The 22,560-nt window shown below is 47.6% G+C and overlaps 1 protein-coding gene across 2 annotated transcripts in view; it reads right to left on the bottom strand.

The window, feature by feature from the left end:
• The window catches only part of LOC122714046 (protein bric-a-brac 2-like), a 181,669-nt gene extending 160,165 nt beyond the window's left edge, over window positions 1–21,504 (bottom strand). The window contains exon 1 of one of the 2 annotated variants that reach the window (XM_043935035.1): window positions 20,429–21,504. In XM_043935035.1, coding sequence (XP_043790970.1) covers window positions 20,429–21,388 — 960 coding nt within the window. In that variant the 5' untranslated portion in view covers window positions 21,389–21,504. The remainder of the gene's footprint in view (window positions 1–20,428) is intronic. The other variant, XM_043935036.1, reaches the window with a different exon arrangement.
• Between the last annotated feature and the right edge of the window lie 1,056 nt (window positions 21,505–22,560).

The raw sequence follows: 22,560 nt of genomic DNA, 5'->3' as shown, positions 1-22,560 counted from the left end.
TGTGTGTATGTATACGTTTGTTGGATGATTTCTTGGTGAAAAGGGAGGAGGAGGGGGAGGAGGGGTCGTCGATGTATAATTGATGGGAATCGTGGGAGATCGACGAACGGAACGGAAGAAGCGATATTCGCAACGGCAACGTTACAAGGAAATTAGAGAATAGAGTTGGATAGGGGAAAGAATATTAGTGCGAAGATGATGAAGCAAAATTCTTTCGCTTCGCGGAAAGAGGTGTTTGCAAGAGTCAGAAATTAAAATTCTGATTTCATTCGGTTGGAGAGAAGAAACGGTTGGAGGAGCCGAGGAATTTATTACTTGTTTGTGATAAAATTGAACGGGGACGGTATTGTGAAATGTTGTGCGTATTGAGAGAAAGAAAAAGGAAAGATTCGGGATTTTATGCATTCGAGATTCTCGATCGTCGACTTACTTCGAACAGAGACAATATCGAGGGGAAATATGATAAAATGATAATTATTCTCTCGAGGGAGGGAGGACGGTGGTGGGAAATAGGATCGATTAAAAAATATAGGTGACGTCACGCGATGGAATAGCGGAAAAAAGACACGTTCATCTTATTATTCTAAGTGAATTCCTCTTCTGATCCTTGAAGAAAATGCTGACAAAAACGTCAGGGAGTAATTCTTTCTGAAAGCCTCGGTGGAAGACGTACTAACCGGAGCGTAAAAGCCTCGAAAGAAGTCAGGTGGAAAATATATATATATATATATATTTGTGCTAATATTTGTGCAATTTGAAATATATATATACGTTTTATTTACACTTTTAAATTCCAATCATCCGTACCCGCTAAGATGAAACATTCTATTGCACAAATATACCCAAGCCAAATGAATTTTCCATTTATCATTGTCTATAATTTCGATCGTTTATAATTTCGCTTCAAAAAACTTTTTTCAAATTTCCGAAAGTCGTCCGAGATCCCCCCTCTCGGTGGTTAAAAAGTCGATGTGAACGGACCGTTGATGACGATTCGGTGTATAGCAACAACGAGCTTAAGTTGTGGTAAAACTAATGACTAATCCTAAATTCCTTAAGTTAATAACAATAATAATATTAATAACGGAGGAGTAGGAAACTCGGGAATTACGCAACGCAGCTACGAAGATGAGCACGCTCGAGGATGCGATATTGTGCAAAACATAACGTATTCAACGTAAGCGCTAAGTAACGTTAAGTGGGTCGAATTTACTCTGCGCCTTATTATTTCTACTTTATATGCCAGCTCGGATCGGTGTGTGCGTAACTCGCGAGCCGCGCGTGTTTCAGCCGTGCGTGCGCGGTAGGATGTGACTTATTGCCGCGAATCTAGGTTATGTTATTCGCGATGGTAGGAAGTGTCTCGATTGTGTACAACCGAGTCCAACGGCTTCTCGTCTAATCTCCTTTGCTCGACCTTCGTTTTTTCCTTTTTTTTCTCTCTCTCTCTTTCTCCCCTCATTTCGAAATTCACACAACGTTTCTCTTTCGCAGCGCGCGAATCCCTCCCTCTTACGGATCCGTAAGAGTTGTGCGGAGGGAGGGCGACATATTTCGGCCGATTATACTGGAAGAGTGGTCACGAAGGATCGATCCGAGCGAGCGAGCGAAACAGCTTGCTGTGGGTACTTATCTACGTATAAAGCGGCACGGTGAAATCTGCATATAATATTGATGCAATTTGCCATTAGAATAGCGACGGCAGAGTCTAGGATGTGAGCTCTATTCTGTATGCGGCGGCTGAATGGACCGGTTCAATTAGAGAATCGTAAGTTGCCGTGATGGGGCCATCCTGCAGATATTACCTTCGTTCGTACGGCCCTGAACCGATACCCGCCGCTTTTTATCATGTATCTCGAGTACAACGGTCTCATCGGCGGATATATACAATCGATGATTACGTAAACCAGAAAAATCGATACGCGTATCATACACGTGTACACTCGTCGCGTTTCCACAACTCAATTTTTATTAATTACGCGAAATTGAACGCATTTAAATTACATAATGCGCGATGGTGCGGCGTTTCCATAGACCTTAATCGGTGCTTCGGTGCACCCTCCCGATGTGTGTACTGCTACGCTCCCTTTCCGCACTCGTCCTCGCCACCTACTCGCCACCTCACTCCGCCCCGACTCGTCGATCAGGACAATACAGGTGTCTATACACGTATCCCACGTGTAACAGATTGTTACGATCGAGACAATAATTTTTATTCCATAATTGAAAACTCGGGATTCCCTTTCGTCTTTCGTTCGAACTGCAACGTAATATTATGCACCACACTATCCATCCATTCCGTACGTCCGTCTGTCCCGAGGGCTGCGCATAACGCGTGACACGTGGCTCGCGCGCGATTGCGCATGCGCGCGGGACGCGATGCGCCTTTACGCATGTAGGCTATACGATCGTACGATCGTAATAGGATTTATAATCGCGCGCGGAGACGCGAGTTCGTGCAATGGCAATGTTAGACGACCCACGTTGTGTCACGACGACTCGCATTATGCGGCATTATATGCGTATTACGATAATAATAACGACAGCGACGACATCGCCTGGAACGACGAACGGTTGAAGACGACGCCGACCCTCGCTACGGTAATGAATTTCATTATCGCCTTCTCTCTCTCGATCCCGCGGCCCTGCCTCTCTTCCCATCTCTTTCATGCGCGCGCACATACATACACACGTACGTCGTCAACACAAAAGAAACGCGCGGCGCGGCACTGCGCTGTTGCTGTTGCTCTCACGGCATCCGTGCAACTGACTCGCTCCTTTCCTTTCTCGGTGATATCGGAGGACGGCAACGGGGTCACCGAGAATCAGGGTGGACGACGCCAGCAGCGAGGCACATCGGTGGTATTGTCGGTGAACGCGAGGAATGCCGCGGATGCTTTTGCCCGGCTTACTGCGTACGATTCTAATTACTATCGTTATCGCGTTTGCAACTTTAACCCATTTAATAAGTCGCGATCACGCTCTACGCGTTTGTCGCTCGGATACGGCCGCGAGACTAGACAGGCGTGCAGCAGATGTACGCGAATTAAAGACTCGCGTCTCTAATCGTTTATATAGACCGGCTTGCTGTGTATCGCCTCTCTGTATATCTCTTCCGACCGCGACCGCGACCGAGACCGCGATCGAGATCGACGTCATTGTCGCAGTTTTATCTATCCATTCCTTTTATTTACATTTCGTTTCGATCAATTTCGTTTCTTTTTTTTTTATCATTTTCAATTAACTGGGACTATTAAGGATATCGAGAGGATATCGTTTATACTTCGATCTTTCGTTTCCCAGGCATTGACGAAAAATTTTTGGTAGCGTTTTGCGATTGAATATTTATTGGCCATGTGTAGGAGCTCGTGATATGCTATAGTATATAATATGCCTCTTATCGTATTGAATATTATACATTCTTTGTATCGTTTATATAAACTGTAAACAAAAGATGATCTCAACCTCTATTCACAATCTGTTGACTCTTAACAACTTATCGTAATTATCGAATAATATTTAAATTTTCGTAAAATTTTACCGTTGACGTAACGATGCCTGTTACGAAAAAAGAAAAATAACTCGAACTGTGCCGCGATCCAAAGATTGAGAATCTTTCAATCCATCTTTTGTTTACAGTCTATATAAACAGTGTAGAAAAATGTGTATCGCAATACAGATAAGAAATAATAATAATATACTAAATGTAACGACTACGCGCCTACGCGTGATTGTTTCAGACAGATGCCACATGTATGTAGGAAGAATTTCAATGTAATATTATCGAAAGTTTTTCGCTGATATCTAAGAAAACTAGGAGGTCAACCATCGCTTGCGTGCAACGGGGAAAAAGTTAGTTAAAACGATACCTATAACAATATTTCATGGTCATTGAAATCGATAAGAACGCGATCGATAACATTTACGTTGACACAATAACGACGAAGATTCCTTCTAAAGATGTGTACGAAACAGGAAAAATCAATTTCCCGGCAAAACTCATTCACGTTTTACTTTGCTTTCCGCCGATCATCCAGAAAATTCCAATAAAATGCTCTTATTTAAAAAAAAAAAAAATAGATAATAACTTAAAAGATAGATGCAAAAATGAGAGATACATTTCGACATTCTTCTTCTATAAAAAAAAAGAACTATTGGATCACGAAAATCGAAGAATTATTAGTTAAATATAATTGAATATTCTTTTAAATGAACGTTCCATTAAAGAAAAATTATCTACGGGCAAAAATAATAACGTAAATATAAAATGGTAAAATATCAGACGTAATATATTTTATTCCGCAGTTAATTTAATTAACATTGCGTAATAAAAATCGAAGCATCGAGTCGTAAGGTTTAATTCGAAATAGACGATCGTATATACAGCAGAAATTTATAATAGATGCACTCTATTAATTAAACGTAGAGGCCTATGATAAAGCGATCGAATGTTAAAACTTTTCCTTTAACGAAACGATAGATTTTCCACCGCGATTCCGCGAGAAAAACAATCGCGGAAAAAAAAATTCCCTTTGCGTTTGAATCACGGGAATCATCGAACGAGAAAAACGGTTGGCTTGGATTGAGGGGGATTCGTCTTCGGATCGATTTCGTTCTTCGCGTCCTCCTCCATCGAGGAGAGTGGACGATTTCTCGCATTACTCGTAACTCGTTCCATTTAGTCCATTAAACGCGCAGCGCCGCGTCATAATTTATTCCCCACCTTGTAATTCGAGTGCAGATTCGTTCGAGAGCGTATTACAATACCGGCGATGCTCTTCTCCTCCGTCCGAAGACGACGTTAAAATCCTTCTATAAATGGAGCAGCTCTCGTTAAACGGTGTAAAATTGTCTCTTATGGACGGAGGTCCGATGTAAATACCTAGCCGCGATCAACGTTTTAGAATCGTTTCGTTCGAAAGTTATAAACTGTTCGTTGCTGCGAGAGGAAGGCTGGTGTAGAGGGGGGAAGGGAGTACGAGCCTCCCCTCTCTCGCTCACCGTGCAATACGATCTTATCTAAATGTGGCACTTTCGACCAATAGGCTCGCCCGTTTTTTTACGAATGTACCGGCTCCGATATACCTGTATTTCTTTGCCTTGACTTGACTCTCAAACGGATACGTAATACTTGTATACACTTATATACATCAGAGTAGAGAGCCACTCTGCTCGTGAGAGGTTGAAAGAATCGATCGATCAATTCTTCGATTCGACTAATTATACAAGCGTGTGTTGTTACATGTCCATCCGTTGCGTCATTTCGCGTCCATTTCGTGACATAATTTCACCGTATATATCCGTTGGGATTTCACACGTAATCGAGCACGTGTTTCTTTCCACAGAAGAAAGACGACGATTCAGATCGGAACCGCGATCCGCGGATTAAGCCGCGCGTGATGTAAGCGTGACGAATCCTCGGCACGACGCAAGACCGTGACCAGGGTTAACGGTGAAATGGAATATTTAAAAGCTGCGTGAAATCGATACGATGTAAAGCAAAAGTCCAACGTCCCTCCCCCTATCCGGCTGTCATCTGTCACGAGTTTTTCATCGTTATTAGATCGCGGTAATTTACGTCATACGACGTATAAAGGGGACAGAGTCGTTGAAGGGACGGGAAAAGAGAGAGAGAGAGAGAGAGAGAGAGAAAAAAATCAGAAAAGAAATATACGCGATCACCGGGCGAACTAACGATGTGTGCCACGGCTCCTGCGCGATATTTCATTACCGTTAACGAGTATGTTTTGAAAGCGAAAAGGACGGATAATTGATATTTTGATACGCGAAAATTTCATCGAATCGAATCGAGCGAGATATAGAGGATCCGCGAAATTCGTCCCCGACGTTCAAATTCAATTTCTTCTAATCATATATATTTCTGAGCGGAGGAGGGGAGGGAATAAACGTCTGGACGCTCGATAAAAAAAGATTCATATACCGGGTGGCCGAACATTACGTTGGATTGGAAACTTTTTCGAAACGTAACAACACATAGTTCTCGACACTCGAGAACCAGTCTCTCTATATGTAATACGACGAGAGACGACGGGGTCTGAGGATATTCGAGCGTGAAATCGATAACGGTGAGAGTGTTACGTTAACGTTACCCGGCTCGTCATCGGTTACGTTAAAATAGAGCGGTACGTGAGCGTAATGAATAATGAAAGTCGCGGCGCACACGCGTATTTACGTCGTGTCATTCGTCTCGCGTTTATATTTATCCGCGGACAACCAACCCGTATCCCGCGGGTTCAAACTTACTTTTCTCGTCCATCCTCGTTTCCCGTTTTCAAAATAATCGCGGAAATATAATCGTCGATTCTCTCTCGAGAGAGAGAGAAAGAGAGAAAGAGAGAATTGCTCTCGATAGTGTAACATGGCGAAATATTAATACGTTATCGACCCAATTGTTATTCCCGAAGAATTCGAAGCTCTAACGATCGAGAGAGCAAGGCAGTGATTATTTTCGCAAGGGCAATTCGCTTTTATTTCTTAAACTTTTACTCGTAACCATTAGCGAGGAATAATAGACCAGAGACCAATTTGCGAGAAATTTCATTTTTAAATCAGCAACGATTATTCAACGAAAAATTCTCGAAACATTCCAGTTTCGGTGTCCATTCGTGAAAAACATTATCCAGAACAACCAACGATACTTTTTTCGAAAAAGAAAAATGGCGTTCGAAAGATTCAATCCTCAAAATTCACCCGCCCAAACAAAACTCAGTCCAGATTGTGGACCAGTGAAGGCCAGAAGAGCAAGAAGAAGAAGAAGAAGAAGAAGAAGAAGAAGAAGAAGAAGAAGAAGAAGAAGAGTAAGAGAACGGTAGACGGCCGCGTTTTTTCCCGGAACGGAGTCGTTTTTTTCCCCCTTTCTTTTTTTTTACTGCGCGGATTGCGCCAAAGTACCGGTGGCCTGGCAGTGGCGGCGTGCTTCTTCCTGAAAGCGCAGCACCCGGCCGTTTGTAGCGAGCTAAGCAAACGAGGAGCTCGCCTGCATTCTTTACGGCAGACAGGCGCTTCTCGAGAGCGCCACTTTGCCGTCTTTCTCTCCCCACCCCTCTCGAGATGACACGTCGTTGCGTTTGTACAAGTCGGCGCGTGGTGGTTGTGATGGCGGTGGTGGTGCCGCGCGTCGACGATAACACCCCCTAAGACCCTTTGCCGAGTTCAACCCCCGGCTGTTCAACTCCCTTCTCTCGCGGTTCTTGCACGTTTAAACGATCCTAAATCTCGATCCATCTCGATCCGCGAGAAAAGAAGAACTTCTTCTTCATCAAGATGGAAAAAATCGTTGGAAAAAAAGGAATTCCTCTTCGAGGAATCATGCATTACGAAAGAATAGAATCGTTTAGAGAGGAGGTTTGATTAGGCGAAAGGGATTTTTTCATCGTTCGAATATCCCTCCTTCCCCCATTTTTCCCTCCGCGACAATTGTACCGGGACACTTTAAAGTTATTATTATTATTATTATTATATCGTACAACGAGAAAAAAAAAGGGGGCGTCGAGTGGCCAAAGCCACTGAAATCTCGAGCCGTGGAATGGTTTGAAGGTGGTAAAGGAAAAGAAAGAAACTAGAGAGAGAGAGAGAGTTAAGAAGAGAGAAAACAAACAAAGAAAAAAAGAAGGCAAACAAGAAAAAGGCGGGAAGGCGAGAGTTATACTTGCTCTTCTCCCGATTTAAACGGTAAGCGATCCGGTGGAGAACAAGACGGTGGAGAGAGAAAGAGAGAAAGAGAGAGCCCTCGTCGAACCGGTGGTAGGAACAATTTCCGGCATTGTCACGGTCGAAACAAAGTTTCAATTACTCTCTCAGCATCGCCCGGTTGCCTCTTTTTAACTTCGACTCTCGACTCTTTGCACGGAGTTTTAAACCGTCGCATCTGCGACCAGGCGCCACGACCGTTCCTCCTTCCTCCCTCCTTTTCCCCCCTCCCCCCCCTCCAACGCCGCCGACAGTTGCAGCAGAGTCCTTCCTTCCGCGTTTGCCCGACGGGGGAGGAAGAGGGAAGAAGGAGAAAAGGGTGGAGGGCGAGCGGAGGGGAGGAGGAGGAGGGCGACGACAGAGGAGGACGCGGCGTAAAGTAAATGGTGAACGAAATGTTTTCCAAGCAGTTTGTTACGAGAGCGCGCGCGGCAAAAGTCCCACGCCGACTTCGCCGTCAATTATATCCGCGGAATAACTTAACGGTCCCTTAGAAACTCGTTGAATGGTCTATTCAGTGGTTCGTTGAAGGTTCTCAAGTGTTATATAATAAAGGAGCATGTTCCGCACGGACATGACGTAAGTCGGACCCGGGCCCGAAAGTCCAGAAAGGGTGCGGACGAGCCTCCTTTATTCCAGCCGAACTTTATTTCGCGAATTGGAAGCACTAAAAATCAAACCCTGACTTACGTGCAGCCGCTCAAATATATATATATATATATATATATGTATACACGTAACACAACTTTTTTCCTGGAACACGAAACACGTGTTTCGAATAGAATCGGGGAAACGGTAGTAGAGAATGCGATAAAGAGAGAGAGAGAGAGAGAGAGAGAGAAATGTAAAACGAGTAAAGTATCGTTCCTTCGAAACGTCTGTATCGATCTACTGGTACTTTAGATATAATTGGGTAATAAGGATCAAGAGTCTGAATGGTCGAAAACTATTAATGGAGGGACGGCGGTGTGGTGGAGTATCCGTGTCGCTTTGTCCCCAAATCGACCGTTACCTCAAGGACAAGGCCTTGACAAGCCGCTCGCTTCCGTCGAAAGCACAGCTGATGTCAACAACCGTGTGTCGTCCGAGCAAAACAAACTCGGCTCGGTTGACGGATTTAGAAAGGGAGGAAACGTTTTACTTTTACTCTGCATCGTGGACAAGGGACGAGTTTCGTTCGTGGTATCGAGAAGAAAAAAAGTGAAAAAAAAGGGAGGGGGGAGAAAAAAAGAAATAAACGAGGACATAAAAGCCGGGCGTAAAACGCTTTCGCCTGGTTGGCGATAATTCGGTCAGCGAAACAATATCGTTTTTATAGTCGTGGCGGTGCCTGGCCACGATAATAATATTTATTTCCAACTCGCATTAATTTTTCCGGAATGCAGGTCCGAGAAACGGTAGCCAACCTTCGACCGAGCACAATATAGGAATTCGAGACGCGCCGATTGTGCGATCGATCGATCCGTTCGAGGATCCTTGAAAGGGAAATCGATCGATCCGGCGAAAGTGTGAGATTGTGTCTTGCGTAAAAAAAAAAAAAAAAAAAAAGAAAAGAAAAGAAAACGAAAAAAGGAAAAAAAACTCGAAGACATCGGCCGATCGGGCACGGGTCGACGGAAAGGGTTCGAGGGGAGGGAGGTTCGGTTCAGGGAAGGCGAAAAAAAAAAAAAAAAAAAAAGAAAAGGAAAAAGGAAAAAAAACGACAGAAGGAAGGCGCGTATTCCGTACAAGCCGTATATGCTTTCCTGGGTTTCCACGAGCGAAGAATATGACGGCGGTGACGTCAGTCTGAATATTTGAAGGGGGCGAGACTTCAAAAGAACACGTGTTACGGTGCTAGGACGCCGTTTAAATAATGCAAAGTCAACTTACTCTCCTCTCGTCCCACTCTGCGCGTCTTTCTTTCTCCCGTCCCGTGTCTTTCATTGCCTTCTCCTTTCGCCCGTTGCCGCGCTCCTCTCCCTCACGCGCTTCTTCGCGGCCCTTTCTCTCTCCGTCTTCGTCTCCGTCTTCGTCTCCGTCGCCGTCGAGGTCCTCCCCGCCCCTCTCTCTCCCACCCTCCCCCCCAAGTTTCTCTCTGTACCGAGGCAGCCGGCTCCGTGCCACTCACCGCTCCCATTCTCTCCTTCCTTCTCGCCTCGCGCGTCTCGACTCGGCCGTTCGTCGAACCGTCTCCGTCTGGCCAACACCCTCCCTCCCTCCTTCCCTCTCTCTCTCTTTCTCAACACGCGAGGCGTGTATATATATATATATATCTCTTTTCCACTTTCACCTCTCTTCTTCCTTCGCCCGAGTTCTTTATCTTACTTACTCTCTCCCCGAAAGCTGGCGAGAGCACCGGAGTCCGAACTTTGTAACGATCGATGTGCCACCCTGCCGTATGTACAGAGCGCGATGAAACGTTAATGCAGCGAGGATCGGCCGTTCGTGCCAGGAATTTCGGATTTCCCTCCAACTCGTGCCGCGTCCAACGATCCGTGGCCGCTATTGTTACGAATTAACGGAATCGAAATCTTTCTTTTTTTTTTTTTTTTTTTCCTCGTAGCGTAGATTTGGGATTAAGATTGGGATTGGTGTTTCTTTTTTTCCTTTCTCTTCTTTTTTTTTTTCCCTCGAGCTTTTCTCGAGGATACGTATCGACGACGATGGATAAGATAATCGTGGAGCATGGATTCCAATATTCATCGTATTCGAAATTGAAATTTGATTATCGATCAGCGTTTATCGTAACAAAAGTGAAGATGCCAGATCCTACGAAACTTTAACTTTTTTTCCGAACTTTCGTTACATTCGTACGAAAATTCGGAAGAGAGAGCGGAAATTGAAAGAAAAAACAAAAGGGGACGAAAAAAGAAGAAGAGGAGGAGGAGGAAGAGGTAGAATTAGAAGTCGAAGCGGTGAGTGGCGATCGGCGGAGGAAAAGGAGAAGGAGGAGGAGGAGGAGGAGGAGAAGGAGGTGGAGGAGGAGGAGGAGGAAGGGGGGGCAGAGATGGGGTCGGGAGGGAGGGGAGTGAGGGCTCTGCGGGGGCTCCGATGGGATGGGGTGGGGTGGCGGAGGAGAAGGTGGAGCAGGAGGAGGAGGAGACGATGAATGAGTCGTGTGTGCAGTCGATGCGATGCACGTGCAGGTGCATCGGGAGTGGGGGGCGGCAGGAATTCGCGCTGTCGCACCCGCGCATTTACCCCACCCCCGCGTCGCAGGGCGCAGGATTATGGAACCACCCCTGTGTACGAGGCCCTCTGTTTTTAGTCCCGGTTTTTTTCACCGATTGGCCACCCGCCGCGGAGCCGCCGGTGCGCCGTTCGTGGACCGAATTCGCGTGGGCGTTCGCGTTTCGCAGCTCGAAACCATTCCGTTCGGTTCCCACGCGCGGACCATTTGCCAACCACCCGCCGGGAGGGAGGTGGAGGAGGAGGAGGAGGAGGAGGAGGGGTACGACCGGCCGTTGCTCGCGAGGCCTCCTCCAACAGGACAAAAGATGCGCGCCCGTTTATCGATCACACCGGCCAGAAATCATGCCACCCGATATTAAACTTCTAAATTACCCTTTCGACCTCTCCCTCCCCCCCCTCCTCCTTCTCGCGTTCGCCAATCCGCGCCGCGCAAATCCTCCAATCCTACGATAGCAGGACCAAGTATTTCGCGAAATCTCGTTGATCCTATATATTAGAATTTCCTCCACGCGTTGCTTGAGAGAGAGAGAGAGAGAGGGAAGATGCGAAACAACTTCTCGGCTCCGAGTATTTCGCCTCGCCCTGCTCGAGGTGAGCTCGCGTGCCACGCGACCGTGTAACTCGCCTCGTACGTGGATTTTACACGTGTACTTGCACGTTTTACGCGCTGTACGTGGTAAAGGCGCGTCAACGCCACAACAACGCTCTACGACCGAATACATTAACCCCCCTCCTCCTCCCGCACCGGGTGGTCTCCTTCTTCTTCTCCCCTCGCTCTCTTTCTATCTCGCTACTCCCAGTGGCGTCATCGTAGAGACGTTATATCGGTAATAAACTCTCACCTCGTCTCTTTCCTTTTTCTCTCGTAAGAGAGTCAGAGAGAGAGAGAGAGGTGGATCGTTTCGAGAACCCTTTTCATCCCTTTTCAACTTCGAACGTGACAGTGGTCGTTAAACTTAGAGAGAAGGAATTTCGAAAATCGTTTACCGTTTCCACTTACGAATTCGAGCGAGGAGAAGTTTTTTTCACGCAATTACGTCTACTTTTCTTTCGTCGTACTTTTTCTCCCTCGCTCCCACGCAGCCTCTTCCTCGAGTTCTCCGTCATCCTCGCTCCCGATGTCTCATCCACCCCCTACCACGTTAACAGCGTGCCAGTCGGTTTCCCTGCCTCCTTCCTCTTCGCGCCTCCTTCCTTCCGCTTGCCACCCAACCCACCCTCCTCCTGCGGCGCCTCTCCTTTCTCACCCCAACAATCCGCTCTCCCTCTCCATCCACCGCCTCACTCACGAACCTACTTTGCCTCCTACTTTATCTTATCCGTTTTTCACCCTCTCTCTCTTCGGGCCACCCCTACACGCGGTTCCTACCTTTGCTTACCCTATATATATATATACTCATCCTTCCTTCGAGGCGCGCACGTCATTCCGCATTATTTTCATTTTATCGTCAGCAATCTTAGTTAATGCAATACCTTCCATCGTCCCTCTTATTTTCTCCTTTTCTTTTTTTCTTTTCTCTCCTTTTATCCTTCCGGCTATAATATTCCAGCGGCCCAGCCATGGAAAATAGAGATCTCTCGAGGCTCGACCTTGCCTCGGGCCATCGAGGTACTTTTCGAATCTGCGTATTTGATTCGCGAAAAAATCGATTCGAAGGGGTTGCTCGAGTCGAATTCCATAACGAGACAAATGATAGAGAGAGAGAGAGAGAGAGCGTTGCACGGTGCTTGGACCGCCTAAAAGCGACGCAGGTGCGAGAAAGGAGGGGGGGAGAGGATCGACGCGCGCGATGGTTTTTCTACTTCGAGACGGCAATCTCGACGGTACAATGGAACATAGAATTTTTAACGGCCGGATTGGAATACGAAACGAGGCGCGAGACAATGGGTTTCGCCTTTATCTCGACCCGCTATTTTCTTCCAACCCGCGCTAATCTAGCTTCCGCGAAACAAACTCGCCGCCCGTTTCCTCGACATCCCCACCATTTTATTCCAATCCGAACGAAATCGACTTACGAAATCGATTCCCCGCCGCGCTGTAATCTCGTCGTTATTATTATTATTATTAATATTTTCTTTCAACGGGATTAATCTCTCTCTCTCTCTTTCTTATTACAACTTTACTAGTTCGAGGACATAAATTTTCTTTTTAGAAAATTTATTTCTATAAAAGAATATATCTTTATAGATGGGTCACTTTTAATGACCGGCGTATCGTGCGTATTTTCAATGGGGAAGGAATCGGCGGCGGAAATCGACGATCGAATTTAAATCGGATCGAATGAATCATATTCTAGCCGTGCAAGTATCACGGGCAAGTATGAGTCATCGACGTAAATGAGATTATATTCTACCTCCTAATAGTGTAACGCTCGGCATTAACAGCCGCCTCGCTCCGTTCCGACAAACAAATTTGAACGCGTGACTCAGCCAGACCTCGGTATCGTATATGTAATACGTACGAATATATAAAGCGCGTAAGAGGTTGGCGCGCACGTTTCTCGAAACCTTTCTTTCTTTTTTCTCGTCGGTTGAGGCGACACCGAATCTCGTCCCCTCCCCTCTCTTTTTTCAGAAGCCTTCTATTCGTGGACGAATCGAAATTTAAAAGGAGGTGGTGGCGACTTTTCGCGCGTTGTTATAAATATATTCTTGCGTTTCGATACAGTTAGCAAAGAACAATGTTTCGACGCGACTCGGGCAAGAATTGGAACATTATTGCATCACTTCCCGTGATGCGAGCCATTGACTCCATTCATTCATGCTCGAGTCGATCTCCGCGAACAACAACAGTTAAGAGTTAGTTAAGAGTTTCGCATCTTCGTGATTGTTACAATGGAAAGAGGAGGGGATTAATTTTTATTCACAGATCCTGGTCGAATAGCAATTAGATACGAGAAAAAAAGAAATATATTACGTGTCACGTGTTATGCGATTACGAGAATACGGACAATGAGCAATTTGCATTGGAATTAACAAGTTTCCCGGTGTATCAACGAAATCTTTTTTTTTCACAGGCTCGCCTCTAAACTTATTTCCAATTCGCGGAGATTCGGGCGGAAAAACTGCGAAACAATCGAATGGAATTTTTTCGAATTCAAGGCTCGGCAATGCATTTCATTTTATTTACCCGCCGAATTCCAACGATGCACGCTTCCTCCTTCGATCCTTTTCGGCCGAGAGAAAGAGAAGAAGAAGAAGAAGAAGAAGAAGAAAAGGAGGAAAGGAAAAGCGAGCAATCGGCGCGGATTCGAGAAAGCGGATTTAAACGCGGCACGGCACCACGATTCACGGCGGGTTCCACGCATTGAAACGTAAAACAAGCGGTACCGATGCGCCGGCGGAGGGAGAAGAGGGAGGTGGAGAGAAACAAAAACCAAAAACAAAAAAAGAAAAAAGAAAAAACCCGACGAAACGGCTCCCTTCTCTCGCTTCAGAATTAAACGGGCGTCATCGTCGCGTGTCTTATTTTCTATAGGTCGCGCGCGTGCCTATTATACGCGATCGAGGGTTCCTTTCTTCCTCTCTCTCTCTCTCTCTCTCTCTCTTCCATTTCTTTTTTTTTTAGGAGGAGGAGGAGGACTTCGTTCGACGTCGGCAATGGTGAAAAACTCGGATGTGCAGCAACGAAACAGCAACGATCGTTTTATCGAGACAGAGAGAGAGAGAGAGAGAGAGAGAGGAGAGGAAATAGGACACGCGAGGGACGAGACGAGACGAAACGAGAAGAGAAGAGGAGAGGAGAGTGGAGTGGCGAGGGGTGGCGGAGGGAGAGGGGGATGTAATCGAATATCCTAGAATTTAATTCTATCGGTTCGTCCCGCGCGTTCGACTTTCATATCGCGCTTTTTTGCGACAGTCATTAAATCTAATTTATCGCGACGCCCCGTGTCGCGTTTCAGGGATGTGTACACCGGCCGAAACACGGGGGGGAGGGGGCGGGAGGGGGCGGGGGAAAGGCCGGATTTCCACGATTCGATTCAAATCGAAAAGACCCACTCCCCCTCCACTCCTCCTCACGCCCGTGGCACCGCGACCTGTCGCGACTACTAGCCTTTCCACCCTCCCCCTCCACCGCCCTTCTCGCCTGTCGTCTCGAACTATTTCAATCATTGGGGGGTGGTCGGTCGGTGACCAGTGACGACGGTGGCGAGCCGTTAAAAGCCGAGGCAAGGAGGGGCAGGGAGGGTCGAATCGACACTCACTCTCCCCCTCTCTCTCTCTCTCTCTCTACGAGAAAGGTAAAAAGTGAAAAATAAAAAAAAAAAAAGAAAAAGCGGGAAGGAGGGAGAGGAAGACGAGATCGATCGGTCGATCGATCGATCGATCGGTCGATCGATCGATGATCGAGGGGGCGGATCGAGCGGAGAGGGAGAGAGCGTGTGTCGGAGATAACGACGAGAGGAGGTTATAAATCTCCTTCCGGTCGGAATCGGGAGCGAAGCAATCTGCGGAATGGTCCGGTCATCCGTCCATCAAGTCACGCGTACCGCGACGTACACACTCTCCGCGTATTAATATATATATATATACATATATACATATATATATATATACATATATCTCTGCAGATTCGAGCTAATGTTGAACGCGTAGATGCGTGTCATGTGTAGGGTGCCGCGATGCGCGGGACGCTCTCGCTCTTACTGCACGCAGTATCTCTCTCTGTGTGTGTGTGTCCCTCCCGTGTATTTATGCGCGTTTCGATTCGGGGAAAAGGCAGCGCGCAACTCGGACGCGACGCAAGATAATTTCTGATTTACCGCGGCTTCGTCGGGTAGCTGTCGGCCGCCGTGCATCGCCGCCGCGCGCCACCAGATCCATCCGGCATTTTGGAAAATGGAAACCGGTACCCTCCCCCCCTCCTACCGGCGTTATCGTTCCCTTGCCGTTCCCTTTCTTTTATTATTTTTTTTTTTTTTTTTTTAGGAGGAGTAATAGAAGCTACTCGGATTTTTCTAGATTCGACACACGAAATTCGGTGAGTTGTTTGAATAATAATTGTACGTGTAATATATATGGATAATGGAGTGGGAGAAAAATAGGAGGGAGGAGGAGAGAGGAGAAGGGGGTTACATTCGGAGTATTATTAGCCGTCGTGCTCGACAGTTTCCTGGGAAGGCAATTTTTGAAATATTTAAGACGCCAGGTATCATTATAGCTAGCCAAGCCCCCCCCCCCTTATTATAAATACGGAGGGAGAGGAGGAGGATATGGTAGCAACGTGAACGCGGCGTTTCGATTTCGATTCTCCCCCAAAAATTCCTCCCTCTTTTCTTTCGCGCAACACCGAAATTATAACCGTGGCCGTGGACCCACCAATTTCTTCCGGCTTCGTCCTTGCCGCCTCGAAACTTCACTCTAGCCGGCCATCGCCGGAAGCCATCGAAGCTGTTCCTTGGAGTATCGTGAGATCGCGTGCGTGGTCGACGAATAAAGAGAATAACGCGGTGTGGGGAGCGAAATATTGCAAATATTTGTGCGACTTTTGCGAAAAAAGAGGAAAAGAAAGAAAGAAACGTTATTTGAATTTTTTAACGTATCTTTAAGCGCTAATATCTCAACTTTATAAATATTGATCTTCTTGCATTCTAATAGAACGCGAAGTTTGAGAGGATCGAGTTAGAAATATCGAATTTTTTCCATATTATTATCACAGATATTTCTTACCGAAAAATTGATAGGATTATTTTCTATATTTTCTATATCTTTTCAATAAAAAAAAAAAAGGAAAGAAAGAAGGAAAAAATATCGAGGATTTACCTACGATTATTACTGACGAAAAGATACGTAAAGCAAACCTCTTCCCAGAAACTGGATACGCGCAGAAATCCTTTTTTTACATACATATATATATACATATACACGAATCATGATTTATATTTTCTTCTCGGGAGGAAAGAGGCCGTTTGAAACGGCAAATATTAGTATAATAACCGTAACCCAAGCAAAAGTGGGCTGGAGGGAGAAACGTTGCCGCGGCTCGATCCACCCGGAGTGGAAACGGCCGAATCGAATCACACGGCCGAACAAATCTCGGGAGGAGGCTTAAATTAATCCCGATCCCCCGTTCCCCTGCCGCGCAACGACAACGACAAACGGACGATAACGAAGCGGCCGCGTATCGCGCGTGTCTCGGGCGCAGCGAGGGCGGACTTAAGATCGAAGCCTGCGATAGGCGCGAAACTCTCGATCACTTTTTGACGGCCGGTGTAATCGAGTAGACGCGCGTAGTCTACGTACGCGCGCATATATATATACATATACGCTCGGGAAGAGAAAAAGAAGAAGAGCGGTGTGTGTGTGTGTGTGTGTCGCACGCATTTTAATACATCAAACTTTTCAATTTTGCCGCTGCCCTCGTATCTCGCTCCTCCTCCTCCTCCTCCTCCTCCTCCATCCAAAATCACGCTCCTGATATATCGCTTAGCTGGCCCGTTACGCGTTCATCAACGCGGAGAATCGATACGCGTGCGTGAAAAGTTGGGGCGAGGCGAGGGAGGGGCGGAGGAAACACAATCAAGACCCGGGGAAAAAAACACTAATTTAAACGGAACGGAACGAAGGAAATATGTAGTCGCATCCGTTGCGTATCACGATGAATGGCGCCCCCCCCTCTGGTGTTGCCAGTGCACGATTCACGATTTACCGTTCCGCGTTTACTTTTTCCACCCCCTAACGCCTAACCTCCTCTTCCCCCTTCTCTCCCCAGTTCAGATCCATCTGTGCGTCCAGAGCGTCGCGACAGGAATCGGTCGAATCGTATATATCTGTCTCCACGGTGTAAAGGAAGAGAAGAAAGGGGGAGTGTAACGGCGTGTTATTGCCAAAAAGGGTAACGCGAGGGAAGATTAAATTTTTCCCAACCCGCCTTTTTCTCTCTTCCTTTCTATATTTGTAACGTGCATATATATATATATATACACATACACATGCACAACGATGATGCACGATTATATAAGGAATAACAATCGCGCAAGGATCTGCCCGTCGTCCTCGCTCGCTCATTCCTTCGTTTATACCGGCCGGCTACGAATTTTCTGGCCATCGTGGATCGAAGCACGAGTTAAAAGACAATTTATATTTAAATTTCGTTTCATTAAGGCTCTTTAATCCGAAGGAAATCCAGCTGGAACGGTGGGAAACGATCCTTTGCGGCGGCTAAATCTTTAATAATCCATCCTTGAGTGGCGGCGCTTCTCGCACTCAGAAGTAGAGGGGAGGAGTGTTTTTCACGATATACTGTATAGGATGAGGGGAGGATATATATATATATAAAGAGGCGTCACTTTTATTATTACGCGGGTAATTTTCGGATCGGGCCCCTCCACCTCCCCTCGGAATATATTCGAAACGAATAGAGAACGGAGAGAGTTGGCCCTTCTATTAGGTGTACCCGCATCAATTAGGCATTTTAATCGGAGAGGTTTCGCCGGAATAGTTGCGATATACTAGCGTATTACGATACGAGCAGGCATGCCCGGAGAATTGGAACGTGGTTGCGTTAACATAATGGAATTCCGCGGAATGTTATACCCATTATACATACCCGATTGCGTCACCATGACGATATATATATATATATATGTGTATATGAATATATATATATATATATATATACTTTACGATAGAAAAATAATATTCCGACAACCGACCGCTCGATTCAATTTTCCGCTTTGCTCAGCAAACGGTCGATCCCTCGCGATGTTTACCAATTTTCTTTTTCTCTTCTTCTTTTTTTTCATCGATCGATGGAATTTTATCGATATCCCTCGATACCTTCTTCCACTCGAAATCGATCGGCATGGATCGAATTTAATTAACAAACGGAAAAGATTTTCGCAAAGCGTACGAAATATTTCGTTCGAGCTCGACAGTCGTATATTTGCATATTTTTATTTTTGCATTGCAACAATTGCATTATCGTGACAATATTATTATCATGTATATGAATATTAACACGATAATCCAATAATTCCGGCACATTTGATAATTCGGCATTCGTCGAAATCCCTAGCGTGTCTTATTAAACTTATTTTGAAAAAACGAGAAAAAAGAAAGAAAAAGGGAAAAATCGAAACATTTCCATCCTTCTATATACCTACATCTGTTCCTTTATATAAAAAAAATCCCTGTTACAAAAACAGCGGAGAGGAGAGCAGACTCGCCCCTGAAATCTAGCTCAAGCGAGAAGAAGCTCGATCGATGAAAAGCGATTAAAAAAAAAAAAACATTTTGCTTCTTGTGTAGAGAGAGAGAGAGAGAGAGAGAATATCAACAATTTATACAGCGGCGCGAACGTTATCGGGTTCGCGCTCAAGACGAAGGCTCGAGAAGGGCGGAAACAACGATGGACGAATCGTCGTGGTGGCAACGAGAACGAGAGGCGAAACGAGAGGACGCGGCGGCCACTAGCTGTTCGTTTAATAACTTGCGTCGGTGGCGAACGATAAATAATGCAGGAGACACCGTCGTCCCGATGTAATTAACGAGAACAGTCGATACCCGGTGTGTGTCACGTATGCGCGAACGAGCGCGTAGTCAATATTTGTCATTCGTTTTAACAAAAAGAACGTTACAAAACGGTCGAATGCTCCCCGTCCAAATATTGACTATGCTCATTGACGTTCATTGATACTCTCAATTAGTGCACACCGTCGAAGCCGATCGCCGGGTAATTGGACCTCACCCGGCAAAAGGCTCGGTCTTCCCCGTCACGAGACGACGTTTCGACGCTCGAAAACATTCCGGACCGTGGCCGATGCACGGTAATTGGCCGGTCCCTAACCTACGATCTCTCGCCTCGTGGCCTAGCCACGTCGTCTAGCCGCCTCCTACCCCCCCCCCTCCCCCTCGCCAATTATAAATTTGCGCGCCGCCTTTTCCCACGCCATCGACTTTGCCCATCCTTCTCCGTTTTTCCAAGGTCGCCTTCCGAATCCGCGACGTCACCAAAACTTTCACCACGTTAGATCTCGTTAACAACCGTCCCCCGAAACGTAATTAACCAAAAGTTTCGAAAAACGCCTCGACGCGTCCCGTCATCGATTCTTCCCGCCAATTCCTTCTCTCCTCTCCCCCTTTGGTGTCAACGATCCGAACGTAGCCACGTTTCCTTACGATTTAAGTTCGTCGCGTGGATATAGCGGAATATATATATATATAGATATAGATATATTTCGAAACGAATATAAACGGGGCTTTCTCGTTGTTGTTTACGCGCGGTTTTTGTCGCGTATGTTTACCCTACGTTCGATTGTTGCGTCGACAAACGTGCTTCCCCTCCCCTCTCAACGCCCCCCGCCCCGCCCGCCGTTCGTCGTTTCACCGGCGAGGCGGTCGAGCGCGGGCCGCGATTTCGCGCCCCATGCGGTGCGCCAAACGTTCCCTCTCTCCTCCAAAATCTTCCCTCCTTCCACCTCGCTGCTGTCGCATCGTATATAAATAAATAAATAAATAAATAAATGCAAACGCGAGCAATTGTTTCGAAGAAAAGAAAAGAAAAGAAAAGGAGAGGAAAGGAAAGAAAAGAAAAGAGACTCACCCTTTCCTCCTCGCGAATCATCTCGGCGATGCCAGGCTTGATCTCGAGATCGTCCCCGGGATTAGGTTGGATAGGTCCCGGCTGCGGGAGGTGCTGCTGTTGCTGTTGCTGCTGCTGCTGCTGCTGCTGCTGGAGGCCGGCAAGTTGCTGGCCATGGGCGGTCAGGTGGTTGACGGGCGCGTGGGGAACGGAAGTCACGTGGGGAGGCACGTGGTGAGCGGGTATCGAGTGCGAGCTCGGCTGGCCGGGCTGAGGGGGCGGCGGTGGCGGTGGCGGCAGGGGCAGCGATACCGGAAGTTCTTGGAGGTTGATCTGCGGCGTGACGGAGACGTTGGGCGTGCCCGGGGATCCGAGGGATCGCGGGGTCGAGCTGCTGGGCAGCATGCCGTGGATGTCGGGCACGATCACCCCGCCGCCCACCTGGTTCGGCTCCTGGTCGTCGGGGATGCTCCCCGAACCGGGGATCCGGTCGGGGCTGCACGCGGGGGGCGATCTCTCGCCCGATATTCGGCGCCTCTTCTTCCTGTGAAGGGCGGCGTTCGCCGCCTCCTCGAGGTTCGATCTCGACGTCAACTCGTGCTCGTTGTTCACGTCTGCCAGGCCGCGTATCTTCAGGCTCTCGGCAACTTTGAGGAGGGGGCCGATCTGCTCCTGGGACACGTTTATCTCACCCTTGTACATGAACTCGACGGCGGCCTTGAGCTCGGGCCACTTGATGTCCTTCATGATGACGATCGGGTGTTGGCATGGATTGTCGAAGAAAAGGGCTTGGAAGTAAGGGCTGCACGCGGACAGTACCATCTTGTGCGCTTTCACGCTGTGCCCGTCGCAGGCAAGGGTCACGTCAACGAAACTCTCGCTCTGGAGAAGTTGGTCGAACACGTTGGTCAGATTCGTCTGGTAATTGTTCCAACGTAGGCAGAATTGCTGGGGCGACCCAGCCCCGCTTTGCTGCGTCATGTTTGCCGCGTCGAGAAACCTCGTCCTCCGGCCTCGATCCTTCCTTCTTCCTCTTCCGTTTCCGTTCCTCTCTCCTCCTCCTCCTCCTCCTCCCACCTCCTCCACCCCGTTTCCCTCCTCCTCCACCTCCGCCCCGACCTCCTCCTCCTCCTCCTCCGCCTCCTCCTCCTCCTCTTCCTCTTCTTCTTCGTTCTCGCTCTCGTACTCGTTCCTCTCCACCTCTCCTCCCTTCCTCTTCTTCTTCTTCCTCGCCGCTTCTTCTTCTTTCGACTCGCTCTTTCTCCTCCTCTTCCTCCTCTTCNCCTCCCTTCCTCTTCTTCTTCTTCCTCGCCGCTTCTTCTTCTTTCGACTCGCTCTTTCTCCTCCTCTTCCTCTTCCTCTTCCTCTTCCTCTTCCTCTTCCTCTTCCTCTTCTTCCTCCCCCTCCGCCTCCCCCGCCTCCTTCGGCCTTTTGGCGCGCTTCCTTACGCGTTCCGCGGCCTCCTCTTTCGCTTTCACCCTTCCCTCCGTTTTTCGGTCGTCGAAACTTCTTCGTCCACTCCCTCTCTACCGACCTGTCGCCGACGAATTCTCAACAGCGAGGCCGCATCTGGAACACACCACGTACACACAGCCACGCGCGAGAGAAATAGCACGCGCGTCTCCTTCCTCTTTCTTTTTTTCCTTTTTCTATTTCCTTTTCTCTTCGTTCGCTGGGGAGGGGGGAGAAGAGAAAAAAAGCAAGCGCTCGAGCCTATCCGTCGAACGTGCACGGGATTCTTTCACCCGAGGATCTCGTCACCGATTTCATCTCTCCCCTTTCCTGATCCCTCGCCCTTCGATCCCTTTCTCTCTCTCTCTCTCTCTCTCTCCCTCTCTCTCTCTGTTCTCGTTTCTCGAGAAGAAGTTGGAGAGTTTCTCCTCTTGGAAAGTTCGAAAATCCGAAAATCCAGCGCGAAATCACGGTAACACGAGAACGGGGCGCATCGTCAACACGACGCCGGGAAAGCGAATCGACCGATGATCCACGTCGCGTCGCGTCGCGTCAACCCGCGGATTACGAGCCAACCGGCTGGCGTGGGCCAGCGCGCGCGCGCGCTCGCGCGCGACTTTCGAAAAAGGGGTGACAACACCGTGCGTTTCAACAGCGCGCGCCACCGAAACCGGGACTCTTCCTTCCACTATTTGCCTCTC

The sequence above is a fragment of the Apis laboriosa genome, unplaced genomic scaffold, assembly GCF_014066325.1.
Source record: "Apis laboriosa isolate Shangri-la unplaced genomic scaffold, ASM1406632v1 scaffold279_cov145, whole genome shotgun sequence".
Lineage (NCBI taxonomy): Eukaryota > Metazoa > Arthropoda > Insecta > Hymenoptera > Apidae > Apis > Apis laboriosa.
The sequence above is the reverse complement of the archived record's forward strand: the minus strand, read 5'-3'. Positions and strand labels throughout refer to the sequence as shown.